The 14,765-nt window shown below is 38.4% G+C and overlaps 1 protein-coding gene across 1 annotated transcript; it reads left to right on the top strand.

The window, feature by feature from the left end:
• On the top strand, positions 1-14,382 carry prss16 (serine protease 16). Its single transcript, XM_085131656.1, has 13 exons — positions 1-602; positions 1,216-1,391; positions 3,082-3,181; positions 5,937-6,066; positions 6,411-6,534; positions 8,495-8,572; positions 8,870-8,917; positions 9,014-9,133; positions 11,399-11,563; positions 11,800-11,941; positions 12,293-12,472; positions 12,618-12,772; positions 13,642-14,382. Exons 1-13 carry the CDS (start codon positions 542-544, stop codon positions 13,711-13,713), a joined length of 1,551 nt encoding a protein of 516 aa, XP_084987782.1. The 5' UTR covers positions 1-541; the 3' UTR covers positions 13,714-14,382.
• The last annotated feature ends 383 nt before the right edge of the window (positions 14,383-14,765 follow it).

Raw genomic sequence — 14,765 nt, 5'->3', positions numbered from 1 at the left:
TTAGGTAGTGAGACTCTTACGCACAGGTAAGAGTGTCACTACCTCTTGGTGAGTAGTTTGCATTGGCAGATATATCAACGTTGTACACATCCTGAATGTAACGGTGTCATTCCATAATATTTGAGATAGATAGATAGATAGATAGATAGATAGATAGATAGATAGATAGATAGATAGATAGATAGATAGATAGATAGATAGATAGATAGATAGATAGATAGATAGATAGATAGATAGATAGATAGATAGATAGATAGATAGATATGAACTGAGCCTCTGTGTGGAGATAGGATAGTATCTCTCACTACTCAGGAAGCTGCAAAAAGTTGAAAACTGCCCTTTGTAACTCAACCATTCAAAAAAAAGCTGTTACAAAGCAGAGAGGTCTAATTACAGGACGAGGCTGATGCTCATTTCTGCTGAGCAATTTTATTAGTGCACACACACACACACAGTCACACACACAGGAGCCCTTCAGGGACTATATATGGGACCCACAGAGTGACGTCTTGTGTGTTACAGAGTGGATATAGAATTTAAGATGAATTTCTTAACATTGCGCTGTCTCCTTCCTCTGCTACTTTTAAACTTTGTTTATTCTGGTGAGTTAATGAAAATTCCACTAAATGTGATACTTTAGATCTTGATACAAAGTACTGTGCACAGGCCTTGACCAATTCCTTATTGCTTCATAATTTCCTAGGGAATTACGAAATAACTGCTTATTAAAATGTTTAAAATGTATACAATATAGTATATAAGGCAAAAACAGGGTTTTTTCCAATTCAACACAGCTTGAACCCTCTTGGTCAAACGTTTTTATAATTTCTTTAAGTAGTCTTCAGGAATATTTCTCCAGACTTCTTGAATGTCATTCAAAGCTCTTTTTTTTTTTTTGGATGTTTCTGCCTTTTGTTCTGTCTCTGTCAAGATGGTCCCATGCTGGGCAGTCCATGACAGACAAATTTAGATTCATTCATCATCTTCAATCACATGAGGATCAATCAGTTGTTTAGATATAACAAAATATGGTTCACCTGTTCATATCACTGATCTGGCCAACAGAGCTAAGACGGTTCTCCATTATTTTGCATAAATTATGTTTAGCTTATGATTTAGATTACAAACTATTCAAGTTTAGATTCATTCATTTAAGCAGTTTCACAGTTGTTTTTCTGTCCTATGTTTTTTTTGTTTGTTGTTTTTTGCTAACAGGACAGATTCTGAGGATGATCAAGAGGCGTGCACGTGACAACCAGCTTCAGAAAAACAAGCAGCTTCTCCTGAAGCTCACAGTCAGTCTTCATCAGCCTCTCCACCACGTGAAGGAGGGTTGGATTGTCCAGCCCCTGGACCATTTCAACCAACAAAATAGCAACACCTTCCCTCAGGTAGAGGAACACTGAGCAATGCTTTAATGCTTCACACCCCTGCCTGCACGTAAAGGTTATTCACTTAAAGGCAGCTAAAAGAAAAAGACTTAATGAGATTTTTTTTTAAAAAACAACAAAACTTTTATGTAACTGAAAAATATATTAAATAATCATATGTGGGAAAAGGAAATTTTGCTATTGCTCTAGCAAAAATAACTTCTTACAGGTGTTTTGTAATGACTTTTTTGACATCTTTGATTCCCACTTGGATTTACATCTGAGTTTTTCACTGAATTTGGCAGCGTGTTTAAAGTCTTTATCATTACAAAAGGTTCATCTCAAACCTTCAGATAAACTATCTTATTATTTTCAAGCACTCGTTGACTTGATGCAGAAGAACATTTCTACCACAGTGCTTCATACTTGGTTCTTCTCCCAAGATGCTATTTTTAGTATGCAGCACACACATTTCCCTTCAGACGCCTGCTTTGTATGTGTAAAATTTGCATTTTTAGGTATCACCATTTGCAAGAGTTATTTACAGGTTCTCTGATAATATTTTGTGGTTCTTGAGAATTTCTATTTCAGGTTGTCTTTTCTCGCGCTGAATTTGCTGAAGCAGCCAGTCCAAGTCCAGACCAACTTCAAGTTTTGTTTGCTTTGTTTGAAATTTAGAAATCATTTTTTATTCTCTGTTAGACTAATAAGCTCGAGCTTGTCTTTGAAGGCCTCAGAGAGCTTCTTCCAACTGTGGCATGACATTTAAAGAGACAAAATAATACAGCATGCCAGAGATTTGATCAAAGATAGAGTCTGCCTGTCACTCCCTTAGGAGCATCTCGTCCCCTTTTTTTAATATTTTGGATTTGAAATGGTGTGGTTATGTTATTAGGGATTTTTAAAAAAAAACATAATGAAGAATATTACAAAATGTTAGTTTTTGATGTTATTTCAGTATATCGTCTTATCTTATCTGTAGGCATTGCATCAAAGAGAATCAAATGTTAGCTTGGCTAAATATGGACGATATATTTTCTACTTTTTAAATATGACTCTAAATTTACATTTCACTTCTGGGCACAGACCTCTCCAGTGTGAGTGCATGGTGCTGATAATTAAAGGCTTGATGTTTGAGAGGTCTTTGAAAATCTATGTTAATGATAAGAGAACTCTTCCATCAGTCAGATCCTGTGAACCAAAAGGAGGCCATAATTTATTTAAAGCACTGGAGAAGATGCCATCGTGTGATATTTCTGAAGACTGCTTGGATTGCAGTGACGCTGATAAAACAGATGCCCCGTCAGCTCAAATCGCAAAATAGGCTGCGTGCAGCAGAGCAAGTGTCCCGTCCCACTGAACCCTGCTGCTTTCACTTTGTTGTGGAGACAAGAGCTAAACTGAGTTGCTGTGGTTCTTAAGAAGCAGAGAGTGAGCGGTTCTTTCAGAGAAATGTAGACTAGATTAACCTTTTTCATCACTCCTGATTCAGCAGGGAGCGACAGGGTGGCGTTTCCTGACAGCTTGAACTGAAATGTTCAGCCTCATTTAGCTCATGGAGTCATTTGAGGCTGCCAATGTGCAAATTTGCCCACTCCAGCATCAAGTAAAGGATTACTCAGAGTAAGTCCTTGAATGTGCACTGCTGCCGGTTTGGGCGAGCATAAATAAAGCATGTCTTTCTTCTTGTACTTTTCTCAATGTCCTCCAGAGGTTCTTTGTGAATGAGGCATACTGGCAGCATCCTGATGGCCCGGTGTTTCTCTACATTGGGGGAGAAGGGCCCCTCGTTGAGTATGATGTTCTGACAGGTAGTGTAAAATACAGCACATATCGTCACCTGTTTGTGCCTTTCACAGATCAGACACGCATATGAAATCAGTGTTCAAAACACTCAAAGAACTGGCAAAATAATGAATTAAGAATCAGACTTTGGAGGTAAAGTGATGCTTATCTGCGAGTATATCTGTGTTTTGTCTTTTTTGTACCCTAAAACTTGTTTTGTAAGTACCCATAATCCCCCAGAGAAGCGTCTATAGGAGACATAGGAAAAAGTAGATGTTGGTACTGGGTTATAATTTTAAAAAACACAGAAACAGTGCATCTATACTAAATTCACCTGTTATCATACTTTACTGCTAAAAATATGCTGTAGAACATTTTTGTAATATACAGTAGATCGCTAATCATTAATATTACGTAGATTGTTGTTTAACAAGGACAAGACCTATTATATATTAATAGAGTCACTTTGCAAGCTCTTTGAACTCCTCCTCCCTTCCCCTTTTCGTCCATTTTTCCTATAAGCAACCTTTCTTCTGATTGGCTTCCCCACATAAACAGAATACTTGAAAAGCTGGTAAGCAGAGCTTCTGTACTCATATAGCCAGAAAGTGTGTGGCAGAGATCGTCATATTAGTGATATCCCATGTCACTAATACTCTGCACATTGCCACGCCCTCACGTTCTCTAACATCTTCCTGATCTGCTCGCCTCACCACCATGGGCTTTCAGCCGATTGGCCCCTTGTCTTTGTAACTCTCTCCACATTTGCGACACTGATTCTCTCCCTATCTTTAAAGCAAGCCTTAAAACAGACTTTTTTTAAACTTGCTTTTTCTGTTTAATTTTAATTTTATGAAGCACTGATGTTTAATTCAGTCAGTTTGTCAGTTTGTCCATACTGTGATTTTGTTATTTAATTGCTTTTATCATTGAGTGTCTTGACAGGTGTATATAAATAAAATGCATACTTTTTATTACAGTTATCCCTTCTCTATGACATCATACAGATCCAATCACAGAAAAAATGTCTAATACTGAGGATTTAGATCAGTCAGAAGCCTGTGAGCTTTATCCTCACAGCGATTACTACAACTTATACACTGACCTAATTTTTATAAACACCGGCCATGTTTAATATGAGCACAGACAGCAGTCACAGTGCATTTATGACAGAAAATAAGGAAAGTGATTAATAGGTCCAGCAAGGTCAGGGAGGAGGCTGTATTTGAATGGCTACAGCTATTAGCTACATGTAGATGTTGGTTTTTATAAATCATTAGTTCATTATTTTGATAATAGTTTAGATAATTTAGGATTTTTCTAAGCACAAAGCCAAAATGATGGTTGACAAGAAATTATACTTATTTTCACAGCTAATTCAACACTATCATTTTGATATTTTCTTGTTTTTCACATTTTATGGCAGTACAGGCTCAATCATCACTGTCACCATTCATATATCAAGAAGATTATAGATGAAAAGCCTTTCTGATGGCACCACTGTCATATTTTATATTATATATATATATATATATATATATATATATATATATATATATATATATATATATATATATATATATATAAACATATATTGAGAGTTCATTCATTTGTGTTTTCTGAAATTAGTCTTCAAATGTCAAACAGTCTAGCCCCAGAGCCTCTTTCAAGAAATGACCAAAGAGAAGAAGAATCGTTAGGAGAATAGTGAACAGGAAGTGTAAAATATCACAGCAATATGGAGAAGATCAGCATTCTCCGTAAAAGCCTGTTATCTATAAGCACACTTCCACCTGAAATCAAATTAATTACAGACCTTAAATCTTTCACGGTAAAGGTCAAAGTTCGTAAAAAAGCACAGAGCTGCAGCTATTTCAGTTAATTAGAATTTCATAATTATTCATATTTTCTAGGAATCATGTTATAATCAATGCATCTCTGTATGTCTTTTATTAGATTTCTACATTTTGTGTCCAGTTAGTGTATATTTACCATAGTTTTGTATCTACAGTACATCGTGGTTCTATGTGATTGAATATTATAAACTTTTATTTATTAAACTGCATCATCTTGTTTGTATAAAATTGATCAATAGTGCAAATAGTCATTAGTTACCACTTAATAGTTTCCATATTTTTGCTCAGACAAACTTATGAGCAGTTTCTTTTGATTTATTAATATAGAAAGAAAACAATTATGAAGTCTGAATAAGTGCATTACCCCTGAACATCCCTTTTTTTTCTGGTTATTGTTTTTAATATTTTGTTGCTGTTGCAAGGGGGCAAAACAAGTAGAGTTCTTCCAGGAATGCAGAGTGGAAAGCTGTGCATGTGTGCTGCTCCAATTCAGGGTTTCCCTTATTTGTATGTGTGTGGATTTTGTGTACATGTGCGTGTATAAGCAGCCTACATATGCAGGCCGTGTGTGAGTCTGTAGATACGATCTTATTATCTGTTGTTATCAAGATGAATATTAATGTGGGGAAAGACTTTTAAGACCTTTTTGAAAACTGGTCGAAGAAATTTGTGAAACATGCTGGTAATTGGGTAGTTTAACTACCATCGAAAATAAATCAACATTTTGTAAGTTTTGTTATAAGCTGAGTCTCTTACGTCATCAGTCTGTTAAGGACTTTAACAGTGTAGCTGGACACATCACACTTTGTAACTTTTTAAAGTTATACTCACTTTTAAGCCTCTCGTGTACCGTACCTGCATCTCTAAAAAAAATTTAGGGCTTGCTTCACAATGAATCTTATCTGCTTTGAACATGTTTTCCCAGGTCACCATAGTGACATGGCTGAAGAGCACGGTGCTCTACTTCTGGCTCTGGAGCATCGTTTCTATGGTGACAGCATTAACCCTGATGGCCTCAAAACAGAGAACCTGGCAGACCTAAGCAGCCAGCAGGCGTTAGTGCTGACTCTCTACCAGTGTGTGTGTGTGTGTGTGTGTGTGTGTGTGTGGGTGGGTGGGTGGGTGTGTGTGTGGGTGTTCATCATGCAAATGTGTATCTTTCCCATCGCATTTTTCCTGCATATGAATGCACACCTGTCTATCTTAGAATTCATTAGGACATAGACTATCAGTAATTTTATTTGTAAGTCAGGCAAATCTAATGTAATATTGTACATTTGATTCCAAGTATCTCTCTGTCGTTTCATCTATCTGATTGCATTTGTCTTCGTGACTTTTGTGCAGACCTGTTTAGATGCATGTGCACTTTATTTTTTGTAATTTGTTTCTTTTCATTCAGACTTGCTGACCTGGCTGCATTCCACCAGTACATCAGCCAAAACTTCAATCTGACGCACAGAAACACATGGATCAGCTTCGGAGGCTCATACTCTGGAGCTCTATCAGCCTGGTTCAGAGGAAAGGTACAGGACATGGTTTACATATGGAAGCATTCAAAGATGCATAAGGCTTCAAACTTTAAAATACAGCACCTCACAATCTTTAAAAATCAATCCTATAAAAGACAGAGGAAGATTTTAGAGCTTATTCTTCTGGAACAACACTTCTTCTTCCTGATACTGTGACTGAGATATTTTTTGTTCTATATCATTTTACAAAAACAGATCAGAGCAACATATTTGTATTTCATACTGATAGGAAAGATCTGGTTTAGGGAAAGACACAGTGTGAGTCATTTGTTTCCGAAGAACTGTAGACAGGCAATAATTCATAGATGCTCTTCTGTTTATACCCTGAGGAGGAGATAAGAAAGTACTGATTCTCATCTTACTATATGAATGTATCACTTGCTTTTTTGTTACTTACATTTTCAAGTCCACAAACTAAAAGAAGATGATTCTTTAAGTGAATATTTGTGGTTACTCTTGTGCAATGATTTTCTAGACAAAGAGTTAATCAGTACCCTTTCTGAGGTCATGACGTTACTATGCTACCTCTATGGTTTTGTTAGTAAATCCCATAAAAAGACTAAAATCAACTACATTATGAAAAAGTGTTTCCCACTTCCAGATTTTTTAACATATCTTTCACATGTTGAATTGCATATTTTAGATAATCAAACATATTTTAATATTAGCCAAATATAAGCAGAGTACATACAAAATGCAGTATTTAAAATAGTGATTTCAGGTAATAAGGGGGGGGGGGGGGGGGGAGCTCACCAAACCATGAATTCTGGACTTTACCAGAAAATCCTGAAGGAGAATGTCTGGCCGTCAGGGTTTGGAGTGGCCTAGTCAAAGTCCAGACTCATGATGTTTGGCATGACTTAAAGAGGCCGTTCATGCTCAAAAATCCTCCAGTTCCTCCAAAGTGATGTGAAAGACTCATATTATTAGTTATCAAAAACATATGATTGCAGTTCTTGCTGCCAAAGGTGTCACAACCAGTTATTAGTTTTAGTGGGCAATTACTTTTTAAAAAGAGGATCATGTAGGTCTGGATAGCTTTTAATACACTAAAAAAAAACTACTTCTTAAAAGCACTTAATCAATAAATAAATATTCAAAACTGCAATTTTGTATTTACTCTGGTTATCTTTGTTTAATATTAGAATTTGTTTGATGATGTGACACTTGCAAATGTGAGAAATATGCAAAAGAAACAAGAAAAGTCCTACCAGGTGTAGGACTGGAGTCTCCCACACATCACCACACGCACCACCACACATTTCCTATAATTTATAATCTTTATAACCTCTTTCTGCTATTTGCACATTTTTTACTGTAAATTTCTAAGTTAATTTGTAAATTTTGTAGTAACCTGTAAATTGTAAATACTGTAAAACTTTTTTCTGTCATTTAATGGTCGGGCATTGTTCAGCTACAAGCATTTCACCCCCATGTCATACTGTGTATGGTTGTGTGTGTGTGACAAATAAAATTTGAATTTGAATTCGAATTTGAAATCAGGAAGGCGCATATATTCAGCGCTGTATATAGAAGTACATCGATTGCTGCTTCCACTCTTCATAGCCTGCATGCAGCTCTCCGTGAATTCATTCCCAAAGAAAGAGGAAGTGTTTAAGTGGTGTTTGGTAAAGAAGATTTTAGGAAATTATTTTAGAACATCTGAGGATGAAGCCACTTTCAAGTATGGTTTTGACTGCTGCATTAGTCCCTGTATAGCAAAAGCAAGGAGCTAAACCAAGCTCAGTCACCATATTAAGTGGAGTCATGTAGTGTAACGGTGTGTCTTTGGACAGTGACGTGGAGAGGAATGTTACATGTTAAGTGTTGGATATAAAGACATGTATAGATTATCGGGTTGTTAACATTGATCTTTATGTTTTACAAAAATCATGTAAAATCAACAGAAATATATTAATTGTTTTTGTGTGTCTTCTCTCGCTCTGTACTGCAGTTTCCCAATCTGGTGTATGGAGCTGTGGCCTCCTCTGCTCCAGTCAAGGCAAAGCTGGACTTTTCTGAGTATAACAACGTAATACGACACAAACCATGGTCACAGGATTTAATATCACCATTCATTTAATTATTATTGATTTCTTTGTGTTTTCATCGCTGACTCTTATGGGCTGAATGTGTTTTTCACCATCAAAGAAGTAACTGTGATCAAGTCCAGTTTTTCCCTTCTGATGTCAGTACACCACAAAAGTTCCTCCATAATCAGGACTTGACCTTAGGTTCCTCTGTTGTACCTACATCCCTCCAAACAACTAAGGTGTCTACTGAAGTTCATTTCCTTTTGAATCACATATCTGCCTTTCCTCTATTTCAGGTTGTTGGCTTGAGCCTGTTGAATGAGGCAGTTGGTGGCTCAGAGAAGGTGAGAAGTCTGCCACCATCTGTGCATCATGTGTCAGGGATTAGATTTTAGTCTGTTACTTTTGTCTGTTAACTTCACACCATCCACTTCCTGCAGTGTCTGTCTAAAGTGCGTGAAGCGTTTGCTGCAGTGAAAGAAGCACTGATGAGTGGAAATATCAACCAGGTAGCCTCAGACTTTGGATGCTGTCAAATCCCCAAGGATCCGTATGATCAGGTGATGACATGCTTTGATGGACACCAAGCTCTTGTTCACGCAGTTCTGTTCATTTTTTTGCTTTTTTAAAAAAATTAAATATACACTTTTTTGTGATAACTTTTTTTCCCCACTGTATGCTGGTAATAAGCTGTTTGAACCTTTGCAATCACATGAAAAAGAAAGCACAGCTTTATTTTAAACCTGTCTACAGTCTTTCTGTGATAAACATAGGACAACTGTAAGGTATATTATTGCATTTTATTGCAAAGTTCAACTTGATGGTAAAATGCCAAAGCTGTAGTTGCTAGACCTTCACTGCAAAACATAATATGGTACTTGTCCAGTATAGAGTGTTGCTCTCTTGCTAAATATATTTAAACAAATGTGGAGGTTAATTCAAAATTATTCATTTGCCTGTCACGGCTGCCGGGGCGAGCCGTGTGGTGAAGGAGGAAACAGATGCAAAATGCAGGCAGTTGGCTGGTGATGAGAGTGACGTTTATTTACAGAAGTGGCAGTGACAGAACAGGCGGTGAGGAATGACAAACGACTGGAGAAACCTAAACTGGGAAAACTAAATGACAAACCTGAGAGCATAAGAAACAGAGTGCGGGGCAGAGAGACGCAGACGGAGGAACTGAACACTGTGGAACACAGACGAACCGGCAACAGGCAGGCAAACACACAGGGCTTAAATACACACACCGGTAATCAGGGGATGAGAGACAGGAGGGCAACACACCTGGGAGAAATCGGAGCTGACGGGACAGGGGAAACGTAAGCTGAACACACTCACATGAGACGGGGACCTTCAGAATAAAACAGGAAACTCAGACACAGAGAACCAGACACGACACTGAACTAAACAGACAGATTCACAAGCAGACAGTGGGACCAGGGCAGGCACACAACAGAAACCTAACAAATCATAACAGAATACATACTCAGAATAAACAAAAGCATAAAGAAACACAAAACACTGAGTCGGCAGACTCAGGACCATGACATTGCCTGACTAATATAGAGCTATGGGTTACTGAGTCCAGACTTTACTGAAGAGGGGCTCAAAATGGGAGTCATGACATGAGGTTCAAAAACTGGAACTTAAACCGTGTATTGTCAACAGTTCTTCTTGTGGACCGCCGTGTTGGCCATTAGGTGTTCTGTGTGTACTAGCATGATCCTTTCTGAGGCCAGAAAACAGAAATGAAAAACAACAACAACAACAAAAGCTAACTCCAAAAAGCAGAAGCAGTGTGTAGAGCACACACCATGATTTATTAGCTTGCAGAACCACTTTTAGCAGCAGTAACTTGAAATGTCTGTTTACTGTATGTCTTTATCAAGCTCTCACATTGTTCTGGTGGAAGTGTGGCCCACTCTTCTTTGCAATGATGATTCAGTTGTTTGACGTTTGCAGGCATTTATTTATGCACAGCCCTCTTAAGGTCCCACCATAGCATTTCAATTGGACCAGCGGTCCATTCCAGCACTTTGATTATTTTCTTTTTCAACTATTCTGTTGTAGATTTGCTGCTGTGCTTGGGATCACTTTCATATTTCATAACCCATTTTCAACCAAACGTTATCTGATCTGTCACACAGATAAAGAGAAAGAAGCTTTCTCAGGAAGCAAATAATGTCCTGATAATACCCCGATATGTAAAACCTGAACTGAAAGAGGATGCAAGCCTTTACTTTTCACATTCAATATAATGTGGCCACTAAACTGCTGGCCACAGCAGTTCATGGCTTCTCCAGATCCCTGGGAAAGCTCTCTTTTTAGACCTAGCCCTGCTTTCACAGTCCAGGTCAAATGAAAGAGTTTTTTAAGTAGTAGTATACATAAAGTGGGCTTAATTATTCACCTACTTGTATTGACTGCGTGTGGGCTGTCAAAGTGTTTAGGCTGGTTAACAAACACTGTACACAGATTCAACTTTTCATGTTAATCTCTTGTTACCATTTATTTAGTACTTTTAACTTTCCATTAATATCATTCACTTTTTAATATTTATCATCTAAAGTTAACAAGTTATTTACTGTATGTTCATTAGTTTAAGCATTAAATTTGCTCACTAAATCTATTTTGCTCTCTTATTTTAACACTGGGCTTCAAATATTAGTGTACTTTTCAACTTATTTCCACGTAGTCTCCTAGTTGGCAATCGATATTTTTCCTCATTTAATCCAGTTTTCTTTCTCTTTATTTCTTTCCTTTATTTGTATCCATCTCTTTCCAGTTTTTATGCAAGTGGACAATCACATATTCCTTTACTTTAGATTGAGCTGATGCAAAGCTTGGCCGACATTTTCATGGGAGCAGTGCAGTACAATGAAGAGGGGGTGCTCATGTCAATAAATGAGCTCTGTGGCATAATGACCAACAGCAGCCAGGAATATCAGGATGAGATGGAAGCCTACAACCGCCTTGTTAAACTCTCACAGGTATGGAGAACAGAGCGGGCTCCTTCTCCCCCTTTACATGTCGATATGTGGCCACCAGATGTCACTGTTGAGCCATTTTCCTGTATGTCTGCTGTCCCTCTCAGAGCTAAAAACAAGCAGTGCAAGCATTTGTGATTCCTTTATGCCTTTACCTTTATGCAACTCCCACAACATCTGTCTACTAGTTTTGTTTCTTTTCTTTTTTGTCTCTTTGCATGTGTTTCTGCACTTGACAGATTTACCGATTCACCAGTAAGGAGCCGTGTTTGGACATCTCCTATGAGAAATCAATGAAGGATCTGATGGACACGTCAGTCCATGCCGGCAGAAGAGGAGAGAGACAGTGGACCTACCAGACATGCACTGAATTTGGCTTCTGTACAACACAAACACACACAGACACTTGTTTTCATATATTAGCGAGGACATCTAATTAACATAATGCTTTCCCTAGCTGCGTACTCTAACCATCAAAAAATGAATGCCTAACCCTTAGCCTAAACCTAACCATAACCTAATTGTAACCCTGACACTAAAACAGCATTTTGAGCCTGGAAAATGCCTTCAATCTTGTGGAGATGGGCATCTTGTCCCCATAAGTGACTGTTGTCCCCCACGAGTATTGGCACGCCAATTTTCTGTCCTCACAAAGTCATGTAGACATGTACACACACACATACACTAACACTTCTTTATCATACGGTGATTTTTTTCTTTTCGTGTTTGTAGACCAGACTTGTGAGGACGCCACTTGTCCTTTCTCTGGGATGTTGACCCTGCAGGATCAGACTAAGCTCTGTACCACGCTGTTTGGTATTTCCCAGCATTCCCTGCCTGCTCGCATCGCCTTCACAAACACTTACTTCGGAGGAGACAACCCACACACACACAGCATCCTTTATGTTAATGGTGAGAGTGGGTTTACTACAGACAAAGTCAGCACATTTACAGAGAAAATACAAGGCGAGACAGAGAACACCGCCTTTTCTTACATATTTAGATAACCAGCAGCACTTTCTTGACTGTTGAAGACTTTTTTTTATCACTGCCACAGGAGGAATCGACCCGTGGAAGACGCTGTCGGTGGTGCAGGACGGGACTGAGGAAGGAGAGGAGGCCCAGACAATTTTCATTGAGGACACTGCTCACTGCGCTGACATGTCGAGTAGAAGAGTCACAGACCGCAGCTCGCTCACGAAAGCCAGACAGGTACCCACGCCTCACTGAGAAGTTTTCAATCTGAAAAGCATTTTTCAGAGCAGCTTCACACATCAGTCAGTGCTGTAATCCTTTAAAGCATATTTTCCTCTCTTTCCATGTCTGTCTTAAAACTGCACAGAGGTGCGCTTGAAGAGTAAACAGATCCTATCCTGACGTTATTTCAGCCTAAGAAACAGAGGACAAAATCCACAATGCCCACATTTTAAAGTAAAATTAAAATCAGTGCATTTTGCCTAAAGTTTTGGCTATTTTTGAACTTAAATTAAACTTCCAAACCTCAGAAGTAGAACATCTGATATGAGTTAACAACAAAGATGATGCAATCTCTAGTCAAATATATGCAACTGCACATTGCTGGTTAATTACATTGCAGCATTTACACCATATATTTCCAGAGCGTGCCTTGTCTCTTTTAAAGAGAAATGAGGTAATTCCAGCTTTAATAACTGTCAGAGTTGTAAAATACTGCCTCGTGATACAATAAACTATACTGTGAAAGTGTCAGTTAAATGCTGGAATGCATTTTTATACAGTATTGTGGATTTTGTCCTGCATATATATAGATATATAATCTATAAATCTCAAGTTAGTTGTGATTTATATATCATAGTGCACAAAACAACCACTTAAGTGCTGCTTGGTGGTGCACAATCACAAATCAAGTGCTTACGGCACTCTTGCAAATCACACATTGCAGGCATCCCATATCAAAACTAGCCTTTTAAACCACATACTAACACAGGAAGCACCTTTGCTTTGCGGTATAGTGTGGTAACAATCCTCAAGCAGTTGTAGCATTAAAAACATGAAAACCTTAATGTATGTCTGCCTTTCTTTCTCATCTTTCCACCTCTCAGGAGATTGAAAAACACGTGGCTAACTGGCTAAAGACAGCTGCCCAGGAGAAGCTGGAGAAAGGAACGTCCTGATCAGATCACGTTATAACCCGATCAGCCCTTATCACCCTCGTCTGAAGCTGATAAGACATAGTTAATAATCTGTCCTCCGCCTCCTCCTTCTCCTGCTCATCATCTTCCATTTCCTCCCTCCTGTTCTCAGCCCCTTTGCTGTCCATCTATAACAATCTCATAGCACAGAGGCTGTGTATTTATGTGTTGTGCTTTTCGAGATTTTCCTCTTATGTCTTTATTTTGGACTTGTGCTGAACATTTCCGATGTTTAGGCTGATTGAGTTTTTAGAGGTTTGTGTTCTTAACAGCCATTTCTCACTGATTAATTTTTAAATGGTGCTAGTAAAATAAAATGTTTTTCGGGGTTTTTTTGTTTGTTTTTTAGCTGAGTTTTGTTTTTGAAGTATTCCTCAGTTGTCATAACCATTAAGTGTCACTAGGGTGTGATATTGCTACATGATGAAACCCATTTCTTGAGGCGCTGTGTATCAAAGTCCTGAGTGGCTTATCTGTTGTTTTTGATGAAATACAGTAAGCATGCGAATCTGAAGCATTTGGCTCTGATGTTTTTCTTTCTTTTTGCTTACATTTGTTAAAATCAATGAACTTCTGCGGATGTGATGAGATAGAGACTGTTTGTGACAGAAAGGTGAGGAAATTGTCCCAAGGCCATCTGTTTCCTTGTTTGTGTGTGTGTAAGTGTGTGTGTGTGTGAGAGAGAGAGAGAGAGAGAGAGAGAATATCTCAGTAGGGGGGTCAAAAGTGGGAGGTCGTGACCCTGCTGACCCCGTGGGAGTGAAGATCATCAATCAGCTAGAGGCTGGACAGAACAGCAGGAGGGGACAAGCGCACACACAGAGACACACAAACACAGGCATACCTAGATACTGTAACAAATGCTGGGCATATAGCACAATGAAAGTGCATTTAAATGGACTAAACAAGTAATTGAATCAGACATCAAGCATTTATTTTACATTCCAGTCCCCCCTCAGCCACACACCCACACGGCACACTGTGGTATCCATAAAGGACCGCCAGAGGTTTGCTGTTGGTAAATGTGTCTGTGT

The sequence above is a fragment of the Neolamprologus multifasciatus genome, chromosome 14, assembly GCF_963576455.1.
Source record: "Neolamprologus multifasciatus chromosome 14, fNeoMul1.2, whole genome shotgun sequence".
Lineage (NCBI taxonomy): Eukaryota > Metazoa > Chordata > Actinopteri > Cichliformes > Cichlidae > Neolamprologus > Neolamprologus multifasciatus.
This window is presented reverse-complemented; position numbering and strand designations above follow the sequence as displayed.